The 25,292-nt window shown below is 43.6% G+C and overlaps 2 protein-coding genes across 2 annotated transcripts in view; both read left to right on the top strand.

The window, feature by feature from the left end:
• The window catches only part of LOC149282463 (uncharacterized), a 164,139-nt gene that overhangs the window by 96,834 nt on the left and 42,013 nt on the right, over positions 1-25,292 (top strand). The gene's annotated exons all lie outside the window — the stretch shown is intronic.
• LOC149282465 (uncharacterized) lies at positions 2,277-8,205 on the top strand. Its single transcript, XM_089498219.1, has 2 exons — positions 2,277-2,341; positions 7,175-8,205. Exons 1-2 carry the CDS (start codon positions 2,308-2,310, stop codon positions 7,822-7,824), a joined length of 684 nt encoding a protein of 227 aa, XP_089354345.1. The 5' UTR covers positions 2,277-2,307; the 3' UTR covers positions 7,825-8,205.

Below are 25,292 nucleotides of genomic sequence, written 5' to 3'. Positions count from 1 at the left end.
TTAGAGAGGTGGAGATGTTCAGCCTAGAGAAGAGAAGGTTAAGAGGTGATATGATAGATCTGTTTAAATTTTTGAAGGGATGTCATATTGAGGAGGGAGCAAGCTTGTTTTCTGCTGCTCCAGAGACTAGAACCCGGAACAATGGATGCAAGCTCCAGGAATAGAGATTCCACCTCAACATTAGGAGAAACTTCCTGACAGTAAGGGCTGTTCGACAGTGGAACAGACTCCTTCCTCGGAGTGCAGTCGAGTCTCTTTCCTTGGTCTTCAAGCAGAGGCTGGATGGCCATTTGTCGGGGATGCTTTGATTGAGAGTTCCTGCATGGCACAATGGGGTTAGACTGGATGGCCCTTGGGGTCTCTTCCGACTCTACGTTTCTATGATTCTATGAATCTATGTAGCTAGAACAGGACATTCCCAAGCCAACATGGCCAGGCAATAGTGTGGAAAATAGGCAATCTCTACATGGGCAAAGACACTCTCTGAATTGTGACTTCTCTGCATGCAGAAGGCTGCCATGGGAATTGGAAAGGAGGGCTGGATCCCATGGAAGGGGGGCAACCAGAGAAGAGAGAGCTCCTTTCCTGCCCTGCCTGACTGGGGGCCTCCCTGGGGGATGGACGGCAACTAGTTTGGCCACTGGGAGAATGAGGGGCCACCAGGCCAGACATGCCTGACCCAGCAGAACCTTCTATGCTCCAGTGTTGCTCCAGGTGGAATCAGGCTGCAACTGGCCATTCAATGATCCAGGTATTACCATAGAGTTGTGGAAGCCATCCCGCATGACCATTCCATGCCTGGTGAGGGTGTTTGGTGCGAGGTATTGGAGATGCATCCAGCTGTGTTTCTATAGCCAGAAGCAAAATGAAGACATTTTCCTGTGAGGGCCACTGGGGACCTCTGCAGGTTTCAGCAGGTGATGCCCTCATTTCACATCTAGCTATGGGACATAACCAGGGCCTTTTCCAATTTCCCATCCCCTGATCCCCAGCTAATCTAACAAGGTATGGAGTAACTGTTGTGTAGGGGAGCTGCTGTGAGTCTATGCTAGGTCCAAGGGGCTTTGTTTGGTGCAGAGGGAGGAAGTGATGCCCACCTGTCAATTGGGCCAAAGGAGGCATATGTCACCTGTGTATATCACCAGCAGGATGCCGATCTTTGTGACTTTGAGTGCTATAGGGTTTCTTTCCAAACCAAGCCTAACCCTGGTCTCTTTTCTCAGGAACTTCATCTTGGCCCCCTTGTACACTGCTTTGCAGTATCTTTTGCTGGAAGTAACCAAAGTGCAGGCCCACCAGGAACCCCCTGCCTACCTGATGGCTGACATAGAGGTCAAGCAGAGGGAGTTGAGCTCCAAGAAGAAGAGGCTGCTGAGGTGCAACAACTCTTTGGTAAATTGCCATCCTGACTATTAGTTTCATCTGGGTCACTGCTGGGCTGGCTCATGAAAGCAAGCGGAGAACAACTGTCCCAGTTTGGCAGAGGGAGTCCTGCTTAATCCTCTGTCACTTCATTTTTTCAGGGGCTTTGAAAATGACCCATTTCTCTCTCCTGCTCCCACTTTCCCTCTTCTCTTCAGTTCACTTCAGTTACTGCAAAATGTGTTCCAAGTTCAAAAGACGTGTGCAGCGCATCAACTCAAAAGAGGGAGAGGGGAGGAGTCTTACCCTTGCTAGGAGTCGGAAGCAAAAGCAATCTACTGTGCCCTTCCTCGCTTGTGCAATCTTCATCATTAACAACTTTGGCCATCTTGACCCCCTTCTGGTGTTGCTTGTCCACATATGTCTTGCTTTCGTCATCTGTGAAATGCTGAGGGATATGGAAGAATTTCTCTGAACCTAAATTGGAGATGGGCCCAGTGGCCCTCAAGCCCAGAGTACTCCCCAGAACTGTTTTTGAAATTAGGAGAGATATGGCTAAATTCACTATAATTCCTTGGTGACTAAATGTACTTTACGTGTTGGGGTAATCAGTATCCCAATCAATCAATAATATCTCAGAAATGGTCTAAATTATATTGTTTATTATATTGTATATTATATTGAAAGGATTCGAGACCAACTGGATCTCAAAGGCTGTAGCTTTTTGCTTTCTTGCAGAATTTAAAGTTTATTTCCTGGACTGAATTCTGAAGTGTTGAAATAATATTTGCGATGCACCATGTGCTTTCCTCCCCTTTTGCTTAGTTACTCTCTGGATAAGGCTATTTTCTATTGCAGGTGACCTTTGCGGATGTAGCAGTATATTTCACCGAGGAGGAATGGAAACTGTTGACAAAGAAGCAGAAACTTACGTACAGTTCTGTTATGATGGAGAATTATGAGAATGTGGCCTTTGTGGGTAAGGAACCTGAATCCATTGCCCTTCCTGTGAAGACGGAGGGCCCTTTCACCATTCACTGTCAGAGTGCTTTGTTTCCACTTTAGAATTATAGAATTAAAGCAACTTTCTGACAGTAAGGGCTGTTTGATAGTGGAACAAATTCTTTCCTCGGAGTGTAGTGGAGTCTCCCTCCTTGGAGGTCTTTAAACAGAGACTGGATCACCATCTTTCGGGGATGCTTTGATTGAGAGTTCCTGAATGGCAAGGGGTTGGACTGAATGACCCTTGTGGCCTCTTCCAGCTCTATGATTCTATGATCAGTTATGAGTAATATCTATGAAGGGAAGAAAGGGGGACACAAAACCTGCTTTTTCTCTAATGTTTCTTTTCCATCCTGAGCTTGCTTAGCTCCATGGTTGATTCCAGAGGCCCTTTGTTACCCAAAATGCTGGAGTCTGGGGAGGACACCCGCAAGCGCTATGCTTTTAGGGGAATTTGGTACATAGCTCAATAGATCGAGATAGTTTTACTGGGGCAACACTGACCTCTGGATCCCGCCCAGCTCTAGCAGGTCCTGAATCAAACAGTATGTCAGAGGCATTTGAAATAGGTTTTTGTGTTTTATTTAGGGGATACACAAAGAAGTATTAAAGCTCTATGTTCTTTCTATTATAATAAGGGAGGCCAATACATTCCAGCAGCTCTCCAAGTCTTTGTTATTAATATCTTAGCACAACTATTATACGGTTCTGAGATTTGTACTTTCAGTAGCTTTACAACCTTCGAGGCAGTTCAAACAAAAAATTTTAAGAACAATTTTATGTGCTCCAAATTGTGCTTCGAATCCCATTCTCCGTCTAGAAACAGGGATGCTATCTGTTGAGGCGCGTGTATGGATATGCAAATTAAATATATGGCTCAAAATGTTTTTTGTTCCGATCGGTTTAGTGCCATTAATTCTAACAGACTCCTTTTTGTCTCCCTGGAGGGAGACGCTGACCTTGAAACTCTTATCTCTTGGACTCTCACTATCTGAAATAACTCTACTAGGCTATGATAAAGCAAAATCTGTTATTTCTCAATGCATCGAGGATATTGATTTCCAGACTCATATAAGCCAACTGACTTTACACCCTGTTAGGGAATCCAGTAGACCTGGCAAATATGCGAAATATTTTGAGAATTTGAATGTCCCGAAATTCAGAAGAGCTTTCATGTCAGCAAGGTTTAACATCTTACCATCAGCAGTCCTGGAGGGCAGATTTAAAAAGATCCCTTACGAACACAGATACTGTCCTTGTGGCTCGGAGGAAATCGAAAATATTAATCATGTTCTCTTTGGCTGTTCTTTGTATACAGAAATACGTGCTTTATATATAACACCAATTGTGTTGCAGTTTCCAGGCAGACAAGAGCAATTTTATACCAATTTTCTACTTGCAGATCAGAAGGAAGTTATAACGCAAGCAGTTCTTTTGCAGTTGCTATTGCAAATCGTTAACAGTTTGTTAAACAGATGTAATATGTTATAATCTCAAAATCTGTATAGATGGCTTGATTTAACGGTAAGATTTGTAAAGGAGGAGGTATGGCCGTATTTTACCATACCATCAAACTAACCTAGTTGGGGACTAAAGTCTAATGAAGTTACCCCAATCAGTTGCATCTGATTAATGGCACTTTGTAGTTTAGCTCTTGCTTGGACAGGGGATATGACTGTGGTTTTGAACTAATATGTCTTGAATGTGGTACTCTATTACACAATATGATAGAGCTGTTTGTGAGGTGATGGCAGCCTACTCGTTGTCAGTATACCTGATCGTGCAGCCCTATCCTTACTTTTTATCCTTACTTTTTATAAACTATCATTTGTTTATACTCTCCAATCTGCCTGTACATGAACCTATGTTGTGTTTTAAATTGGAATTTTGTAATTGTGCTGGCCAAATGGCTGTAATAAAGTTATATTATTTATTTAGGGGGAAAGCAAAATACACAGACACACATACTATATATATGTAAGTGTTCATGCGCACACACAAGATCTAGGTAGCAAAGGTGGGAGTGGTGAATAGATGTAAGGCTTTGTTAAAGGTATTTATTACCTATCCAGAGCTTTATTCCAATTGTTGGAATAGGGAGAGGTCAGTAGTTCCTGCGACAATTGGGGTTGGTGAGTGCATTGAGGTGCTTAGCCAAGAAAACAGAGTGTCTGTCTCTAACTGGACTGACACTGAAGCACAGCAAGTTGGGCCTGATATTTATACTGAAATTGGTGCTTAGGGCAGAAATTGAGGGTTCGGAAAGGTTTATAGCTCTTTAGAATATTTCCTGTGAGGGGAAAGCATGGCATGAACACGAATTGAATGCAGTGTGTGTTTGATGCAAATACCTCAGACAAAGACCACACTGCCTCTCAGGTCCTTGTTGGCTCTGAATTTCGATTGCGTTCACAATCCAATGTACACTACAATCTGAGGGTGACTCTCCCAGATGCAGCTCAACAATAACATGGCAGAGTATGGAAGCAAATATCTAGATATAGGTATTGGCAGTACACAGACCACTGTCCACACTTAAAAATAAGTCACACAGTAGATTTCATTCAAGTCCTTGGAAGTTCTTTATCTTGAGTTACAAAATAATACAAATGAATAAATGAATGATTTATTATGGCACATGGCCAGCTTAAAAAAAAAGAAGAAGTAAAAACAAGTATTACAAAGAATCACAATAAGTAAACTGCATCCTAGCAATAAGGGTAAAATCAGTTCATAAAATGAAATCCTAAACCTTGCAAGTAAAAATTGTCCCAAATAACTTTAAGAAATATAGACTTAAAACAGTAGACTGACTCTATGTCATAATTATTTCAAGATAGAATTATAGAATAATAAAGTTGAAAGAGACCGCAAGAGTCTAACCCCCTGCCATGCAGGAAATCCAAATCAAAGCATGCCCAGCAGATGGCCATCCAGCCTCTGCTTGAAGACCTCCAAGGAGGGAGACTCCACTACACTCCAGGGGAGTTTGTTCCACTGTCGAACAGCCCTTACTCTCAGGAAGTTCTTCCTAATGGTGAGTTGGAATCTCTTTTCCTGTAGCTTGCATCCATTGCTCAGGATCCCTGTCTCTGGAGCAGCAGAAAACAAGCTTGCTCCCTCCTCAACATGACATCCCTTCAAATATTTAAACAGGGCTATCATATCACCACTTAACCTTTGCTTCACTAGGTTAAACATCCCCAGCTCCCTAAGTCATTCCTCGTAGGGCATGGCTTCCAGAACCTTCACCATTTTAGTCGCTCTCCTTTGGACATGCTCTAGTTTCTCCACATCCTTTTTAAACTGTGGTGCCCAGAACTGGACACAATAGTCCAGGTCGGTCCTGACCAAAGCAGAATAGAGTGTCACTATTACTTCCCTTGATCTAGACACTATACTTTTATTGAAGCAGCCTAAAATTGCGTTGGCCTTTTTAGCTGCTGCGTCGCACTGTTGACTCATTTTCAACTTGTGGTCTATTTGGATTCCTAGATCTCTTTCACTCATAATTTCATTCAGCCGGGTGTCCCCCATCCTATATCTGTGCATTTCATTTTTCCACCCTAAGTGCAATACCTTACATTTCTCCATGTTGAATTTCATTTTATTAGCTTTGGCCCAGCTTTCTAGTCTATTCAGGTCATCTTGAATTTCATCTTGTCCTCTGAAGTATTAGCTACTCCTCTTAATTTGGTGTCATCTGCAAATTTGATAAGTATGCTCCCAATTTTGTCATCCAAGTCCTTGATAAAGATGTTGAATAGCACTAGGCCCTGGACAGAACCCCACTGGACACCCCACTAGTCACTTCTCTCCAGGATGAAAAGGAGCCATTGTTGAGCACCCTTTGGGTTCGGCCGGTCAACCAAATACAAATCCATGTAACAGTTGCCTTGTCTAGTCCACATTTTACAAGCTTGTTTGCAAGAATATCATGGGGAACTTTGTCAAAGGCCTTACTGAAATCAAGATATACTATATCCACAGCATTCCCTTCATCTAACAAGCTGGTAATTTTATCAAAAAAGAGATCAGGTTTGTCTGGCATGACTTCTTTCTCTGAAACCCATGTTGACTTTTTGTGATGATGGCATTGCTTTCTAGATGTTCACAGACTCTCTGTTTAATGATCTGCTCTAGAATCTTTCCTGGTATTGATGTCAGACTAACTGGATGATATTTCATGGTTGTTTCTGCATCAGTTTCAAAAAATTTCTGTGACAAATAATCACATCTGCACGGTATCTGGCAACTTCAACAGTTACCTGCTCCTAATAATGCAAATATTTGCAAGCTCTCCTCTCCAACATCCATCAACTTCACCATCTCTTGTTCACACACCAGTCCAATCCACACCGATTCGCATGTGAGCTGTATACTGTATTGGCTGTGAGTCATCTCCTGGAGCCAAACAGCATGAAGTGACCTCTGCAGTTGGTTTGCATCATGTCTTGGGCTCTGACTCTGTACTCTATGGCAGTCTCAGAGTATATGATGCCACCTGTCAATCAAAGTATTTTTGCACATTTTTAATGGAACATTTTTTCACCAGTCCTCTGACTATCTGCTTCCACTGATTCCCTCAAGGCAGTCCCCATCCAGTCTCTTCTTTGCTAGCTGCTATGAGTAAGGATACAATCGTTCCATGGATTTAGGGTATCTGCAACAGGATCATGCTTCGGTCACTCACACCAACTTTATTAATTTACTGTCAAATAGGGAAGGGTAAATGGGGGCTAAATCTGGGGGTAACACCCTCCTCTCTTAACTCTGATTTTCACTTATCTGTCATTGTCCTTCTTTACAGAAAAACTTGTGAGTCAAGAGAGAGTCCACACAGGAGAGAAGCCATATAAATGCCAGCATTGTGGGAAAGGTTTTTCTACGAAGTCACACTTAGTGACACATCTGAGAGTTCACATAGGAGAGAAGCCATTCAAATGCCAGCATTGTGGGAAAGGTTTTTCTTCGAAGTCAGTCCAAGTGAGGCATCAGAGAGTCCACACAGGAGAGAAGCCATACAAATGCCAGCATTGTGGGAAATCTTTTCCTCAGAAGACAAACCTAGTGACACATCAGAGAGTTCACACAGGAGAGAAGCCATTCAAATGCCAGCATTGTGGGAAAGGTTTTTCTCAGAAGTCAGTCCTAATGACACATCAGAGAGTCCACACAGGAGAGAAGCCATACAAATGCCAGCATTGTGGGAAATGTTTTTCTCGGCAGTCAAGCCTAATGACACACCAGAGAATCCACACAGGAGAGAAGCCATACAAATGCCAGCATTGTGGGAACTGTTTTTCTTTGAAGTCAAACCTATTGAAACATCAGAGAATCCACACAGGAGAGAAGCCATACAAATGTCAGCATTGTGGAAAATGCTTTTCTTGGAGGTCAGGCCTATTCAGTCACCAGAGAGGCTACACAGGAGAAGAGCCACACACATCCAAGCAGTGAACAAACATTATTTTTGTAAAGAAGGAATACAAAAATACTGTTTCAATCTGGCAGTGATAAGAAAAGGCCCTCATGATTTTATTTGTACGTTTTTTTTCTGTCCATATGTCTGTTTATGTTTTAATGTTATGTTTTGTTAAGTTTAGGCTTTAATTGCTGCTAGTATAGATAATTGTTTTGGGTTATAAATTTGGCTGGGGATTATGAGTCATGGTATAGGTTAGTTAGATGGGGGGGCTGGGATTTGTTGCAACTGGCAAGTATAGCAATGATAACATTCTGAATATGGAATGTTGGCTGGTAGTAGTAACAGAAAGGGAGCTTGCTTCTTCAAATGTCTGGGGCAGGGAGAGATTGTGCATGTGAGAAGGATAGCAAAGTGGGGCTGGTTAATAGTGGGGGATAGATGGTGGAAATTGTAGGTGGGGGCTAGGTTTGGTAGAAGGTGGAGTTTTAGGTTTTGGGGTTTCAATATATTCTGGGCAGTTCTGGCTTAAATATATTTCTGATATGTGTTTTCAATAAAGGTCTTTGCTGTTTCAACACACTGGATTCTTTGATGCACAGAATTTGTGAATATGCACAAAACTGACACTTTCTTCTCTCCTCAATCCTCAGCTCCATTCCTAGCTGTAAGAACAGCAGAGAGAAACACACATCTATCTATCTATCTATCTATCTATCTATCTATCTATCTACCTACAGTATACACAGAGCTACTATTTCCAAAGCAGAGCCTTCCTTTCCTGCCTTTCCTGGGCTCCATTGCGGCCTCTTCAAAAATTTCCTCAAAAGAAGGAAGGAAGGAAGAAGGAAGGAAGGGGAGGCTGCTGAACCCTCGTACACTCCTCCTTCCCTCAAAGGCCACCAGTGGAATAAACAGCAGCAGCAGTAAGGCCCTGGTGGTCCCTGCACATGATCAGAAGGGGCCTTTGGATGTATGTGTGCATGCGCAGTCTCAGACTCAGACCTGAAGCCATTGCTGCCCTCACAGTCTGTTCTGAGGGATGGAAATGGGGGACAACCCTCGTTCGTTTAGAGGAATGGCTTGAGGATCTTCGGGGGGGGGGGGTGTTGGGGGTTATAAGAAGGAAGGAAGCCCCTCTTCCCTCAAAGAAAGGTAGGGGGCTGCCAGGCCTCCTCTCCCTCTTCCCTTCCTTGCCTCCTCCTCCTCGGATTCCTTGGGGCCCAGGTACTTGGGGGTTATTGTGAGAAAAGAGGGCGGGGGTTCCCTTAAAGAGAGGCATGGCCATGGAGGGGATCGTGATCCAAATATAAATAAAATTTATATAAAATATATAAATATAAAAAGCAGAGGAAAGACCCTGGAATAATGTGTCCAGTTCTGGGCACCATAATTTTAAAAGGATGTGGAGAAAGTGGAACGTGTCCAAAGGAGTGTGACTAAAATGGTGAAAGGTCTGGAAACCATGCCCTATGAAGAACACCTTAGCGAACTGGGGGTGTTTAGCCTGGAGAAGAGACAGTTAAGAGGTGAGGTGCAGCTTTATTATTTGTCTTTTATTGCTCTTTGTCCATATGAGCAAGAACGGGAAATGGCCTCTGCCTGCATTGAGATCCTTCACTATCATCTTAACTGAGAAGCTCTACAGACCAACCCAAAGGGACGGCCTGCAGTCGCCCCTTTTTGTGATGGATCAGGACTGCGGCAGGCTCACCCCGTGGCCCGGATCTGGCCTTTTGAGGGTGAGAAAAGGAGCTGCAAAAAGCAGCTCCTTTTTGCACCCTCAAAAGGGCCACCATAGCCGCATTGCCACAGCTATTCAGCACTTGTTTGGGGCTGCGTGATGTGGAGCAGCACATGGCATCCGGGCATCCTGGGAGGCAGAGTTGGGCATGCAACTTGAGGACACTATGCCCTGACACTGCCCCTATGCCAGCCTTAATGGCCGGTGTGTACAGGGCCTGAGTAACATCAGAGGCAGCATGTAGGCCTGTGGCTCTATCGCAGAGTGGTTTGAGCACTGGTTTATGACTCTGGAGACCAGGGTTCGAATCGTAGCCCAACCATGAAAGCCACTGAGTGACCATAGTCAGGCTACACACTCTCAGCCTCAGAGGATAATTAAGGCAAAGCCCCTCTGAAGAAATGTGACAAGAAACCTCCTGATAAGGTCGCCTTAAGTCAGAAATGACTTGAAGGCACACAACAACAGTTATTTATTCATTTATTGTAACCTAAAACATAACATAAACATGACATGACATACGAAATGACATAAAATATATAATAAGAATTCCTTTCATTCTTTCTCTCCTTCCTAAGATATCTATGCTTGGTGTTTATACATATTTTTTGTAATGTTCCTTCCTTATATACACATGATAATAGATAATAATAAAGGCTGCACCTACAATGTAGAATCAATGCTGTTACTTATATACAAATGATTTTTGGATCTATCTTAAATATATGGATCATCCCAAATTCTGAATAACTATACAAAACAGCTTCTCTTACTTAATCCTGAAAACCAACAGTTGACATTTCTCCCAACATGTTCCTTAAATATTTCATTACCATTTTCCAAATACTGACAGGTTTCCCTAGGCTTTCGGGTTTCATGGCTTTTATATGGGGTAGATGTATTAGATAATGCGTTTTCACTTTTGTATGTTTTTAACCTTAATTTTATACTGTTTTAATGGTCTTATTTTAAATTGGTTTTTTAAAAATTGTTTTAAAGGTGTTTTATCTTGAGAGGCGCCTTGGGAGAAAGGCGGTGTATAAATAAATAAGCAAATGCATGAGACATATCCATTTGTCTCTTTCAGCCATTTCCAATAGTTTTAATGACCAATCTTGCACCAAAAGGATTGAACTCTCTTTCCAATTCGATGCTATTAAGATTCTGGCTACCAATGTCACATAAGTCAATATCTTAGCATCTCTGCCGGACGAAGAAGCCAGTGAAGCTTTGAAAATTTGCACGATGCAACTTTTTCCCCATTTTGGGAGGCCACTAAAGTTATATTTTGTATTGTGGACAAGTCTTGGTTTCCAAATCTTTAATCATCTTCACTCATCCTTCCCTGGAGACATTATTCCAGCTTGTCCACATCTTCTTGAATCGTGCTGCCCAGAACTGGACACAGGATTCCAGGGGAAGCTTGACCAGAGTAGAATACAGTGGCACTATTACTTCCTATGATCTAGAGTCCTGCTGATTCAGCCTGGAATCATACTAGCTTTTCTGGCTGCTTCTCCACACTGTTGACACGTTTAGCCTGGTGTCTACTAAGACCCCAAGATCCGTTTCACAAGTGCTCCTTTCAAGCAAGGTGTCACCCATCCTAAGCTGAGCCTGTCATACTTTGGACATGCCACGAGAAGACCTGAATCACTAGAAAAAGACAATAAAGCTTGGCAAGGTAGACCACGGGAGCCAGGGTGCAGTAGTGGATTCCTCCTGCCCTTCCTCTGGCCTCTAGTTGTGGACGATGGATCTGGAGACCAGGGTTCAAATCCCCGCTTGGCCATGTAAACCCACTGGGTGATCTTGGGCAAGTCATACGCTCTCAGCCTCAGGGGAAGCCCATGGCAAACCTCCTCTAAACAAATCTCACAAGAAACCCCCATGATAGGTTCACCTTGGGGTCATCATAACATCCTGCATTTTGCATTGCCTAGGCCTCTTTTGCGGTGATGCTGAACATTTCTAGGTCCGCGTGCTGGGGGCGGGGCATCTGCCCTCTGTGGGTGGGACTTCTGCCATCCATGGGCGGGGTTTCCACCATCGGAGGCGGGGCTTCCAGGGCAGGAAGAGACAGCTGGAAGCCAGGGGAAATTAGGGGGGTGATGGGCAGATGCTTTTGCTCCTGCTCCTCCTGCCCTTCCCCTGGCCTCCAGCTGTCTCTCAGCTGGGGGAGAGTAGAGGCCTGTGGTGGGGAGGAGCAATGGGCCTCTGCTGCCCTCCGCGAGGCTTTGCCAGTCCTGAGATGTACTTCCAGGGACCATTGGAGTTGATTCCAATTTCTGCATGTGTTTCGCTTCAAATTGTTTTAAAAGGCTGTTGGCTCTTCTTTTAATTTGCCATAATTTAAAATACAGATTAAGCCCACTTAAATCACTCTTGTCTTAAATTGCATTGCCATCTTGTGGCACCTGTGAGACTAATTGAGCAAAAGAAGCTGAAGCATAAACTTTTGTAGACTTGGTCTCCGTCCTCAGATCCATGGAGTCAACAGGTGCCCAGGAAAGACCTAAGATCCTTCCTGAGCACCCTCTCACTCCTTGCATCTGCCGAAGGAGATCAAGTCTACAAAAGCTGATGCTAAAACATCTTTCGAAGGCAAAAGACCTGGTCCAGCTCCTCTTGGCTTCTCCACTGGGTTTTTGGCACAACTGGCCTCACTTTTATCTTTCACACAGTCCTTTTTCTCCTCCATTTCTGGACTAAATTCAGCAGGTAGTCAACTCGGGCTTGGAGCTGCTTCTCCTGTGGCCTTTTGTATCTCTCAACTAACATGACCTTTGGATGGGAAAATAAAGAACAAAAAGAAAAGAAAATCTCACCTATTCCTTAATAAAAATTCCCTGCCAGAGCAGGAAAAGCAAGAGTTGGAAGGTGAGAGTCTGAACCTGATGTGAACATTGTTTTCTGGGGGAAGGTTGTAGGTGACACATCTGGTTCACATGGTCATCATGGTATTACTGGTTGCTCTTTTGTAATTGGAAAACAACAATGCATGCTCTTTGGTTGCAGTTTTTCTCCTTCTCATTCTGTATTAATAAACATAACACTGAGAAATAACAGACACGTAAAGGTAATGATACAATAAACAAACAAATGAGTTTCGACAACGATTTCCAAATCATGTCAGATAGGAAAACCCAGCAAGACAAATCATTTGGACCTGTGTACCTTTCTACAAATAGATGCAGGAGGTTTAAAGGGAGATGTGTCTATTTTTGTTTATATATGCAATGCAGATATCCCAAATCTCCAACAAAAATGTTGTATAATCAAATATTCACTTGTATCTGGGAAATGTCTAATTAACAATTTGTAAGCCACTCGGATAGCCTTGGTTGAAGAGCGGGGTATAAGTAAATGATTATTATTATTATTAGTTGTGTGTTTATTTTGGTAAGGAATTCACTTTATATACTTCCCCCCAGTAGTGATAGGCATTGATCTGCACCTTTTAATATATCTAAATGATAGGCTCTGACCTGCACCTTGATATCAAAAGTGCATCTTGACCTGAGTAGCTGTATGGCCCTAGCATGGGATCTAAATAACAGGTTCCCACTGAAACAAGGGGAAGCCATGGGTTTTGATATGCAAACGAATTTCCTTTCCCAGCTCTGAAGATGGGTGAGATCATGTGAGGAGCTGCTTAGCTGCTATCAGGCAGATGTCTTAAGGAAGTGTTTCTCTCTTGCGATTGAGGGGGAGCCATTCGAATCAAAGGAATGGCATTTGCATAGCAATTTGGGTCCCTACTCTAGCAGAAACATTTGGTGAGATCAACACATGGACCTAAGATGTGAAATACACCTCAAACACTTTCAGACTGATTGCCCTTTGTCTAGAGAGCCTGTTAAACCCTTAAAAGGTCTCCTAAATATAAGGATGTGCTGCTGCCAGCCACTCTCAGCTGCCTCCCTCACCCAGGTCAGTCACCGGCCTGTCTCTGGTCATTTTGCAGCCAACATCTATGTCAGTTTGAAGTCAGAGTCGCTCTGACCTGGTCTGCTAAGCCTTAAATATTAAGCAGACTTATAAACCCTCACACAAATTGGACTTCCCAAGAGAGAACCTCTACATCAGGTGAGTATTACAATGAGATAAGCCTATTATCTATCCCACATCTACCAAGTTATTTCCTGAGCCTTGTATGAATGCATGTGCGTATGTGCCTCTGTGTGTTTGGACCCCTGTTTCCAATAAAAGAGACATTGATTGTACTTGGAGCCTCTGCCTCATTTCTGGATTTCTAGTTCCTGGTATCCAGATCGAAGGGCTGATCCCTGAGGTGTAGCAACAGGCCTCCTCTTGTGACCCTGAGCTAATTAAATTCCCCATTGATAATTTAGTCACTCTTCACTGTTACAGTAGAAAGGTGGTATGTAAATAAACCTGACTTGCCTCATAAAATTCATTGAACGGCTCTCACTAAAGACAACGGTCTGTGTCCCATTGTATCCAACCCCCTTAGTGGCTTCCATCTTAGTGGGACAGTGAATCCATGTTGGTTTTAATCTTGACTGTCCAAGACATTGAATTTATTGGGGGGAAGAGAGTTGAGTAAAAAGTTTGGGGTGGATTTAATGTTCCCCTGCCCTGACCTCCTTTACTATAAGGATAAATTCTCAGTGGGGAGGAATAACTAACTCTCTTTGCAAGACAAGGAGATGTGAACCCGCTGCCCAACTCTAAAACCCCATGGAAAGTGCATAGGCTTCTTCTGTACCTTGTCAGTTAGTTCCAGGTCGTCCTCTGATTCTATGAGATCCATGTTTCTGCAGCCATGCCAGTAAGATCCCAGCGGCAAATGTGAGTCATCCTCCAATCCGCATTCAACATCCAAATGGGCTGCTTTGACTCCGTAGGTCAGAGAAAACCTGTCCATTTGAGCAAAGAGTAGAAAGATGAGCTGGTGCCCCTTTTCCATATTGCGGCTTTTCTCCTAAGGCAAGAACCTATTGAATAAAAGTGTCCCAGACTCACCTGGATCCCTTCCTCTGGGTCAGAAAGAATTGTCTGGTTCAGGATCGCCGTCTCTTCTTCATTTCGCATGATGCCTTTGTCATTCATCTTAAGGCCAGACAATTTTGTGGAGGGACCTTTCTTCTTTCCAAGTCCTTTGTCTGGAGAAGATTTTTTTTTTAAGGATAAGAACAGTCTAACAAATAAATACAATTTTACCTGAGCAAATTAAGTGAAACTCAGAAGAAGCATCATAGGCTCCATCAGGCAGAACTCTCTTCATCATGTAAACCTTTAACAGGTTCGCTAGTGGTCAAGTTGAAGGCAGTTCTTCATTGGTCTGTGTTCAAAGGAGGTTTGTCATAGGCCACCTCCACCATAAAACTGTGGATGAAAAAGCCCACCAGCCTCTATGCCTAGAAAAGAAATTGAGGGCACCTTTCTGGCAGGATTTTTCTTGAACTGCCTCCTAAATAATATGTCTTCTGTGAAAGATTACAAGCCTTGTGTTTTTTAAGGAGCAAATCTGTGACTAAGCATGGCCATGGAAGAGGTTCATACATTTCTAAATGGGGTTGAGAAAGTGGAAGGAGACCCAGTTTTCTCCTTCTCTCTTCTTGCTTGATCTTGGGGTCATTTAGTGGAGATGGGAAATTCAGGACAGACAACTGCAAAACGAAAACCACATTTCACACAGTTCATGTAAACTTTGACAGACTGTGACTTCCATATTATTGGGGCATTGGATTTCAACAACAATTATGATAATTAGCTTCTTATTCCCCAAACCACAGAGTTTTCTGAAATCTGAAAGACTGTGTTTATCACACGGAGGTTTTTGCAGCTCTTTGCAGCTCAGATCCAAAGCCACTGCAGGTCAAACGATGCGAATCCACGCGAAAATGTGAGTGTCATCACACAGGATTCCTTTCTATGGGGGCTCCTTCCATGGGGCTTCTGCAGTGGTTCCAAAGTGACCCCTCATTTTGGTGAAATAGGTAACAAGCGAATGCTCAGAAATTGCTTCCAAGCTCACTCCGATTCCACTCCGAATTGGTCTGGTGTGGAATGCAGCTTTGCTTCTGCTCTGTTTCACCACCGCAAACCCCCCGGTTGCAAATTTCCCATGATGCAGTGCTGCAATTCCTCCCACTTCCTTCCGGTGGTCCTTTCGCTTTCAGGGCAACCAAGGGGGGGGGGGGAATAGGCAGCCAATGGGAGTGGAGGAAGGTCCAGGTAAAGGGAAGGAGGCCACGCCCCCTCAGGAATGGGGAGCCAATGGGAAAATCACATTAGTCCCCATAGACTTCGGTTTTATCAATAAAGAACATTCCTAATACAACGCCCCCCTCTTGTGGATACTCAGGGCACTGCAGCATCCTTGGGCTTCTCACCAACTTCTATCCTGGAGCGCCATCTGGTGGCCACTCTGGGAAATTCACTAATAGCAATTAACCAAATTAAACGGTATATAAAACAAAAACATGAAACAAGCTAGACAAGGTAACTGTTACATGGAATTGTAATTGGTTGACCAGCCGAACCGAAAGGGTGCTCAACAATGACTCCTTTTCATCCTGGATAGAAGTGACCAGTGGGGTGTCCAGTGGGGTCCTTTCCTGGGCCCAGTGCTATTCAACATCTTTATCAATTATTTGGATGACAGAATTGGGGGCATACTTATCAAATTTGCAGATGACACCAAATTAGGAGGAGTAGCTAATACCCCAAAGGACAGGATCAAAATTCAAAAGGACCTGAATAGACTAGAAACCTGGGTCAAAGCTAACAAAATGAAAATTAACATGGAGAAATGTAAGGTACTGCATTAAGGGCAGAAAAATGAAATGCACAGATATAGGATTATGGGGGACACCTTGATGAATGAAACTATGTGTGAAAGGGATCTAGGAGTCCAAGTAGACCACAAGTTGAACATGAGTCAACAGTGCGATGTGGCAGCTAAGAAGGCCAATGCGATTTTAGGCTGCATCAATAGAAGTATAGAGCCTAGATCAAGGGAAGTAATAGTACTACTCTATTCTGCTCTGGTCAGGCCCCACATGGAATACTGTGTCCAGTTCTGGGCCCCACAATTCAAAAGGATGTTGAGAAACTGGAGGACACCCAAAGGAGGGAGCTAAAATGGTGAAGGATTTGGAAATCACAATGGGACATCCTCAGTGCTTCAGGCAATGAGCATCAGCTGCCCTCGGTTCGCCTCTGACATCTTCCTCCTCCATATCTTTAATTTCGACACCATCCACTTCATAAGGTCCTTTAATTCCTTTATATCTTCCTCCATTCGATAAACGTCTACCTGGGGTTCTTCTTTGCTGGGGTTCTTCTATCAAGCGACTCCCCCACTGCCAGGTCCCAGGCTGTCACTCTGCCTCCCGACGGCCTTCTTTTCCCCAGTCTGGGGCCAGAAACCCAATTCCTCCAGTGGTGGCCTGGATGGTGTGAGCTTCATAAGGTTTCCCAGTCTTGAGCTTGGCCCTAGTTCCTCTGAAGAAGGCACCTGCTCCTCCACCACCGGGCTCTCCAGAACCACCGGGTTCCCCAAGAACTCTTCTTGTTCCTGGGTCTCCATTGGAGGTAAAACTGTGAGACTTTGCAATCGGTGACATCTGGAGTCAGTCCTGTGCTCAGAAAATAAAACTCATTTGAAACAAAAGAAGCTTTATTGATGAATCCAGGCAGAAACACCCATTAACACCTTTTTGCAAAGTCTGAAGTCCAAAGGGACTTGCTCAACCCCTCCCTAAGCCAGCCCCCAATTCCCAAGCTAAAGCAACAAAAGCGGAGGTTGCATAGATACCAAGGTTATGTATACTTCCCTTCCCTTCTCCCAGACAGCCTCACCTTGAAGAGCGGTGTTCCCAAGCCAGCTTCACTCCTCCTTGATAACCAGTCTCCAGCTGCAACCCCATCCCTCTCTCCAAACACCCTCCTTCATCTAAAAGCCACTCCATCTGCCCTTCTATCATTTTCCATTACGTGCTTTCTATAATCCATCACTCTACACTGCCTACTATGGACTGCAACTATAACTCCTACTTTAATAACCAAACCCTAATATTTTTACCCTTTATGACAGAACTCTGACACACAATGGGCCAGTCTCAATCCTTCAGGGACACACCACCAGTTTGAAGTGACAATTCTCCCATCTCAATCGTTCAGGCAAGGAGCATAAGCCTGAGGTTGCAATGGGTCAGTCTAAATCTTTCAGGTAAAGAGCACCACCCTGAAGTCACAATAGTACCCTCTCAATGCTTCAGCCAAGGAAACTGAGATCACAATGGGCCAGTCTCAGTGTTTCAGGCAAGCAGCATCAGCCTCAGGTTGCAATGGTCACATCTCAAACCTTCAGATAAGCAGTATTAGCCTAAATTCACAATGGTCCCATCTCATTGCTGCAGGCAAGGAGCATCAGCCTGAGGTCGCAATGGGCCAGTCTCATTCAGGTAAGGAGCACCAGCCTGAAGTCACAATATGTCATTAATACCTTTATTTATGCATCTATTCATTTAGGGATTCATGTCATAAGGGTTATAGGTTTAGGTTTAGGTTAGAGTTAAGGTAGATGGGATTTATGGTGGGTTAAAATAATATGTTTTAATATGTGCTTTAATAGAAGATACTAGAAAGAGGTAGGGAGATCATGGCTAAAGGATGTGCTTCTTTACTACGATTGGAATGTGTGGGAATCATCTTTCTAACAGGTGCAGTGGTTGAGAAAAGGCACATGAGAGCTTCATTGCTTTTAGGAAAGCTGCCAGAATCCCGGATGGGAGGACACTGCACCTAAAAGGGCGGGAGAACGCTGTGCGGGAAAGGGCTACCCGATTAATTAGCTTCATTGGTAAATGGAGTGAGGTGGATGCATATGGTTATAAAAGGGATATGTTTATACCTTCTTTAATTCCTGACAAAAAAGTCACTTCCATTACTTCTTCTTCAATAAAAGCTATTCCTTTTTCAAAGTACTGCCTTTTGTGTTGCAAGATGGGCTGCAGTTAGGACCCTGACAGATATCTCTCTCCCCTTCCATTCACCCCGCTATCCCAAAAGGGCTGGAGAGCATACCAAACCAACCATGTGTAATGCCAGGTCAGTCAAAAATACAACGCAGATAGTCTAGGATCTCCTACTGGACGAAGAGGCTGACCTGGCTTGTTTCATGGAGACCTGGCTGCGTGATGATAGCTCAGCCACCTGGGATCAGGCCTTACCAGCCGGGTTCTCCGTCAGTGAGCAGGTAAGGGGACATCATTTTGGTCCATAAAGACAATCTTGCCTTGAGCAGGATACCTATCCATATGATCGACCACATCAAATGTATTTGCCTCAGCTTAAAGACTAGGCGAAGTCTAGGGATTCTGTTGGTTTAATGTCCACCCCGTTCCTTAACAGACTCCCTAGCGGAGCTGACACACCTGGTCTCTGAGATGCTGCTGGAGTCACCTAGGCTTTTGGTCCTGGGTGACCTCAACATCCCCCTCGAGGCCCCTCCTCAACATGCGCAGGATTTGCAAGGGCCTCTCTGCTGCTGCTGCTTATTCCACTGGTGGCCTTTGCGGGAAAGGAAGGCATGCGCTGGGGATTCAGCAGTCTCCCCTTTCTTCCCTTCTTTCTTCCTTTGAGGAGACTCCAGTCGAGCCCAAGGTGCAGAGCTGGACTCAGGAGGAAAAGGCAGGAAAGGAAGGCTCTGCTTTGGAAATAAAGCTCTCTCTGTGTATCTTCTATGTTTGTGTTTGTGTGTGTTTGCCTCTGCTGTTCTTATGGCTGGGAATGGAACAGAAAACTGAGGAGGGAATAAAGGGTCAGTTTAGCACAAATTCACAACTTCTGTGCATTTAAGAGTCCAGTGTGTTGAAATAGTAAAGAACTTTATTGAGAACACAGAGTCAAAAATTCAGTGGTTAAGCCAGAACTGCCCATTCCAAGCAAACAATACATTAAAACCCCAAACACCTAAAACTGCTCCCTCTTCCAAGCCTAGCTCCCCCCTCCAATTCCTACAGTCTATGCCCCACAGGTAACAAGCCCCCCTTTGCCATCCCTAGAAACTAGCCCTTTCTGTTAATACCAGCCTCCGACTTTCTTCAGCCAACATCCCACACAATGCAAAAGCTATCATTCCCATAAGTATTCTAGACAGCTGCAACAAATCCCAGCCCCTCATCTAGCTAACCTATACCATGACCCACAATCCCCAGCCAAATAGACAACCCATAGCAACTATCTATACTATTAGCAAATAAAACCTAAACTTAACAAAATACAACTTTAAAACAAACAGACATATGGACAGAGAAACCTTACAAACAAAATCACAAGGGCCTTTTCTTAGCACCGTTGGATTGAAAATATTTTATATTCCTTACTGACAAAAATAATGTTAGTTTACTGCTGAGATTTGTGTGGCTTAGCTCCTGTGTGGACTCTCTGATGTGTAACTAGGCTTGACCTCTGAGAAAAACATTTCCCACAGTGCTGGCATTTGTATGGCTTCTCTCCTGTGTGGCTTCTCTGATGTGTCACTAGGTCTGACTTCTGAGAAAAACATTTCCCACAATGCTGGCATTTGTATGACTTCTCTCCTGTGTGGACTCTCTGATGTGTCACTAGGTGTGACTTCGAGGAAAAACATTTCCCACAACGCTGGCATTTGTATGGCTTCTCTCCTGTGTGGACTCTCTGATGTGTCACTAGGTGTGACTTCGAGGAAAAACATTTCCCACAGTGCTGGCATTTGTATGGCTTCTCTCCTGTGTGGCTTCTCTGATGTGTCACTAGGTGTGACTTCGAGGAAAAACATTTCCCACAACGCTGGCATTTGTATGGCTTCTCTCCTGTGTGGACTCTCTGATGTGTCACTAGGTTTGACTTCGAAGTAAAACATTTCTCACAATGCTGGCATTTGTATGGCTTCTCTCCTGTGTGAACTCTCTGATGTATCACTAGGTGTGACTTCATAGAAAAACATTTCCCACAATGCTGGCATTTGTATGGCTTCTCTCCTGTGTGAACTCTCTGATGTGTCACTAGGACTGACTTCTGAGAAAAACATTTCCCACAATGCTGGCATTTGTATGGCTTCTCTCCTGTGTGGACTCTCTGATGTATCACTAGGTGTGACCTCCGAGGAAAACATTTACCACAACGCTGGCATTTGTATGGCTTCTCTCCGGTGTGGACTCTCTGATGTTTCACTAGGTCTGACTTCTGAGAAAAACATTTCCCACAATGCTGGCATTTGCATGGCTTCTCTCCTGTATGGACCCTTCGATGCATGACAAGGATTGACTTGTAAGCAAAATGTCTCCCACAATGCTGGCATTTATGTGACTTCTTTCCTGTGTGGATTCTCTCACGACTCAAATATTTTTCTGTAAAGAAGCACAGTGACAGATAAGACTGAAAATCAGCGTTAAGGGAGGAGGGTGTTACCCATGATTTAGCCCTCATTAACCCCTCCTTATTAGAGATTAAATTAAGAGAGTTTCTGTTAGTAACCCAAGGATGACCGTACTACTTATGCCCCTAAATCCATGGAACAATTGTATCCTTATTTATAGGAGTTAACAAAGAAGAGATTGGAGGGGGACTTAAGGGAATCACTGGAAGCAGATAGTCAGAGAAAGGAATGTTGCAGAAATATTCTATTAAACATGTGGAGAAATAGTTCAATTGGCAAGTGGCATCATATCCTGTGAGACTGCCATAAAGTCCTGAGTCAGAGACCAAGGCATGATGGAAGCTAACTGCAGAGGTCCCTTCATGCTTTGTGGCACCAGGAGATGACTCACAACCAATACTGTATACAGCTCACATGTGGATTGGTGTGGATTAGAGTTGTGTGTACAAGGGATGGTGAAGTTGATGGAAGTCGGAGAGGAGAGCTTGCAAATAATTGTATTATTAGGAGCAGGTAACTGTTAAAGTTGCCAGATATTGTGCATCTGCGATTATTTGTAGCAGATTTTTTTTTGGAACAGATGTAGAAACACCCATGTAATATCTTGAAATAATTATGACCAAGAGTCAGGCTATTACATTTTTATACAACTTCCATTTTGGAATTAATAGGATTGTATACGGTGTTTTCTGCACTATATCCATTTGACTGTTCTGTTTTATATGAATTATTTTAGAAGTTTGAAGTTAATGAGTGGGTTGCCACTATAAACACTATAAACACGCCATGTGCAGCTTGTATTCTGCTTGAAATGTTATATAACTCAGCTTGGGAGATACTCAATTAGGATACAACTTTCTAAGCAACCGTGCCAAAGCTACTATTTTAAGTCTATATTTCTCAAAGTTATTTGGGACAATTTTTACCTGCCAGGTTTAGGATTTCATTTTATGGATTGATGTTTACCCTTATTGCTACAATACAAATTACTTCTTGTGATGCTTTGTGTGTTTTTCAAGCTAGGCGATCCTGGCTTTGCTCCTGCCTTCCCCTCCTGGATCCCAGAGGCCTGATCCCCTTCCTTTTCTCCTTCCGCTCTCCAACCCTGCCTCTTGCCCATCTGCACTGCTTTACCATTTGACCTTCAGCATCTCTTCCCTGCCTTTCTGTTTTTCACATTGCCTCCATCTCTCTATCACAGACACACACCCACAGAGTGTGATGCACAAAAGGGACACTTTGAGGCTCATTTCTTGAGAAAGGCAAGACAATCATTATACAACTAATGCATTAGGAAAGGCAGAACAAGGAGTCTGGGACCTGGTTTCTGATATTAGTGAGGGTCAAGTGTGAGAGATGAGCCTTAAAACAACCTTAAGGCATCTCTAAGACAGGGATGAACTACTGTTGGGAAGTGGGGTGGTCACATTGGACCCCAGGGGATCTCAGGGGAAACCCCAAATTGTGTTGCCTAAAAATATGGTATAATGTTTTGCCCCTCAATATCCCACAGCATCCCTTTGTGGAAGTGGAGGCCGTTTTGCCACTGTTGGGCCCTCTCTGATCCATTGCAGGGCCAAGGGAGGCCTTTTTCCCATGAAGCCTCTCCAGAGCCTCAAAAGGCTGGAAGAGGGGTCACAAAAGCCAGGAAACTTGCTCAGGAATGGGCTGAGGACCATTTAGGGGCAAAAAGCATTAATCTCCATGGCTCCTTCCCACAAAATTCCAGATTTGGCAGTTTAGGATTGGATATTGAGAATCCTTACAAAGTGGAGAACAATAGTGCCTCACTAAAACTAGAAATTCCAAGATTCCACAGAAAGTTGTTATGACAATTAAATTACTTGTGAAAGGGAACTAGGAATGGTAGTAGAGCACAAGTTGAACATGTGTCAACAGTGTGATGCAGCAGCTAAAAAGGCCAATGTGATCCTAGGCTGTATCAATAGGAGTATAGTGTCAAGATCAAGGGAAGTAATAGTTCCACTCTATTCTGCTTTGGTCAGGGCTCACTTGCAATGATCCTGTGTCCAGTTCTGGGCACCACAATTCAAACAGATGTTGAGAAACTGGAGCATGTCCAGAGGAAGGAAACCAAAATGGTGAATGGTCTGGAAACCATGCTCTCTGAGGAATGACTTAGGGAGCTGGGTATGTTTACTTGGAGAAGAGAAGGTTAAGAGTGGATATGACAGCCCTGTTCAAGTATTTGAAGAGATACTGAGTATGCAGCAAGCTTGCTTTCTGCTGCTCTAAAGCAAAGGACACAGAACAATGGACGCAAGTGTTAGGAAGGATCGAATCAGGGGAATTTAATTAGCTCAAATTTACAAGAGGCGTGTCCTAACAATGCATGCAGCAGATTGGGTCCCTATGTGTATACCAGAGGTCATATAGTCCAACCCCAAGAAACAGAGACTGCAATGTCAATGAGTTGCAAATAAAATATAAACATTTATTAAAGCCACACAACCAAAAAGGGATCACACACGCACATGCACATTCAATGCTAAAGCAAGGGAGGGGAAGAGTTGGGGGTAAAAGAGAAAGGATAGAGGCACCGTTGAAATATTTACCTTAGGAGTCTTCTCCAAGCGACAGATGTGAGGGATGTTGGTAAGTGAACACGGCAGCGGGGAACAGAAAGCAAGCGGCAACCGCGATGGCTAGGAGCTAAGTTCCAGCGGGCTAAGCTAACAAGAGGCCCGAAAGAGACAGTGGGCTTTGGCTTGCCCAAGTGATTTCAGCAGGGCACAGTGCCCAAGAGAGCTCCGGAGCGATTGCTCGACAGAGTTGAGGTTTGGAACTGTAGCTCAGAAAGCCCAAAGGAGGGCTGGAATCTGGGTCTTATTTATACTGCGAAACGTATCCTCAGGCTATAGCTACCTGCGGAACAAAGGTCTTCATGGCTATCCATTGACTAAGACTAAAGTTAAACAATGGATACACAAAAGGGTCTGCCACTTCTTTGGGAGAAGACTACTATGTAGATGGCTGGGTACTTAATACCATCAATAGGTGAGGCAAACTTCCTTTGTCCTCATTCATGTTGCCTGCGACAATGGCAACTCCCAGAACTGGTTTTAAAAGTTTAAATCTACCTTTCTGCTTTAGCCATGGCCTGCTAGGCTTGTCTGGCTACGTGGTCAGCTCGCTTTTGGGATAATGGCGGCTGTGATGGGGTCAGTCAGGGGTCATGATTTTTGATCGCTTGGTACCCAAAATTTATATAAATCCAAACTCGATCACACAAGCCACAGGAAAAAAGGTTCCACCAAAATATTAGGAGGAACTTCCTGACAATAAGAGCTATTCAACAGTGGAATATAGTCCATCAGAGCATGGTGGCATCGCATTATGGTTATTATTATTATTAATTTCAAATTAATGGACATGGAACAATGGATGCAAGCCACAGGGACAAGAGATTCCACTTAAACCTTAGGAGGAACTTCCTGATAGTAAGAGCTCTTCAAAAGTGGAATATACTCCCTCAGAGTTTGGTGGAGTCCCTTTCTTTGGAGGTCTTTAAACAGAGGCTGGATGGCCATCCCTTGGGGGTGCTTTGAATGTCTATTCCTGCATGGCAGAAGATTGAACCGGATGGTCCTTGTGGTCTATTACAACTCTTTGATTTTATCATTCTAAAGTGGAATCATAGCACTCTGACAGTGAATTATGAAAGGGCCCTCAGTCTTCAAAGGAAGTGAAATGGATTCAGGTTCCTTACCCACAGAGGCTACATTTCCATAATTCTCCATCATCACATAACTGTACATCAGTCTCTGTTTCTTCGTTAACAGTTTCCATTCCTCCTCAGTGAAATATACAGCCACATCCGCAAAGGTCACCTGCAATAGAAAATAGCCCTCATCCAGAGAGTGACTAAACAAAAGGGGAGGAAAGCACATGGTGCATTGCAAATATTATTTTAACACTTCAGAATTCAGTCCAGGAAATAAACTTTAAATTCTGCAAGAAAGCAAAAAGCTACAGCCTTTGAGATCCAGTTTCTCTCGAATCCTTTCAATATAATATACAACATGATAAACAATATAATTTTGGCCATTTCTGGAATATTATTGATTGATTAACATACTGGCTATTCCAACATGTATATTAGTTTTCATATAGCCATATTTCACCTAATTTCAGAGGCAAATTTCATTTTTAATAAACAGTTCTTGGGAGTACTCTGGGCTTCAGGGCCACTGGGCCCACCCTCAATTTAAGCCCAGAGATATTCTTCCATATCATCCAGCATTTCACAGATGGGGAAAGCAACACACATGTGGACAAGCAACACCAGAAGTGGGTCAAGATGGCCAAAGTTGTTAATGATAAAGATCACACAAGCGAGAAAG

This window comes from Sceloporus occidentalis, unplaced genomic scaffold, assembly GCF_023333645.1.
Source record: "Sceloporus occidentalis isolate IW3139 unplaced genomic scaffold, rSceOcc1.0.p SCAF_114, whole genome shotgun sequence".
Taxonomy (NCBI): Eukaryota; Metazoa; Chordata; class Lepidosauria; order Squamata; family Phrynosomatidae; genus Sceloporus; species Sceloporus occidentalis.
The sequence above is the reverse complement of the archived record's forward strand: the minus strand, read 5'-3'. Positions and strand labels throughout refer to the sequence as shown.

What these genes read in the sequence shown, in the direction of transcription:
- LOC149282465 (XM_089498219.1), top strand. Translation starts at nt 2,308, where the DNA reads ATGATGGAGAATTATGAGAATGTGGCCTTTGTGG. An exon ending in TGAGAATGTGGCCTTTGTGG is followed by an intron (nt 2,342 to 7,174) that starts GTAAGGAACCTG and finishes CCTTCTTTACAG; the next exon opens with AAAAACTTGTGAGTCAAGAG.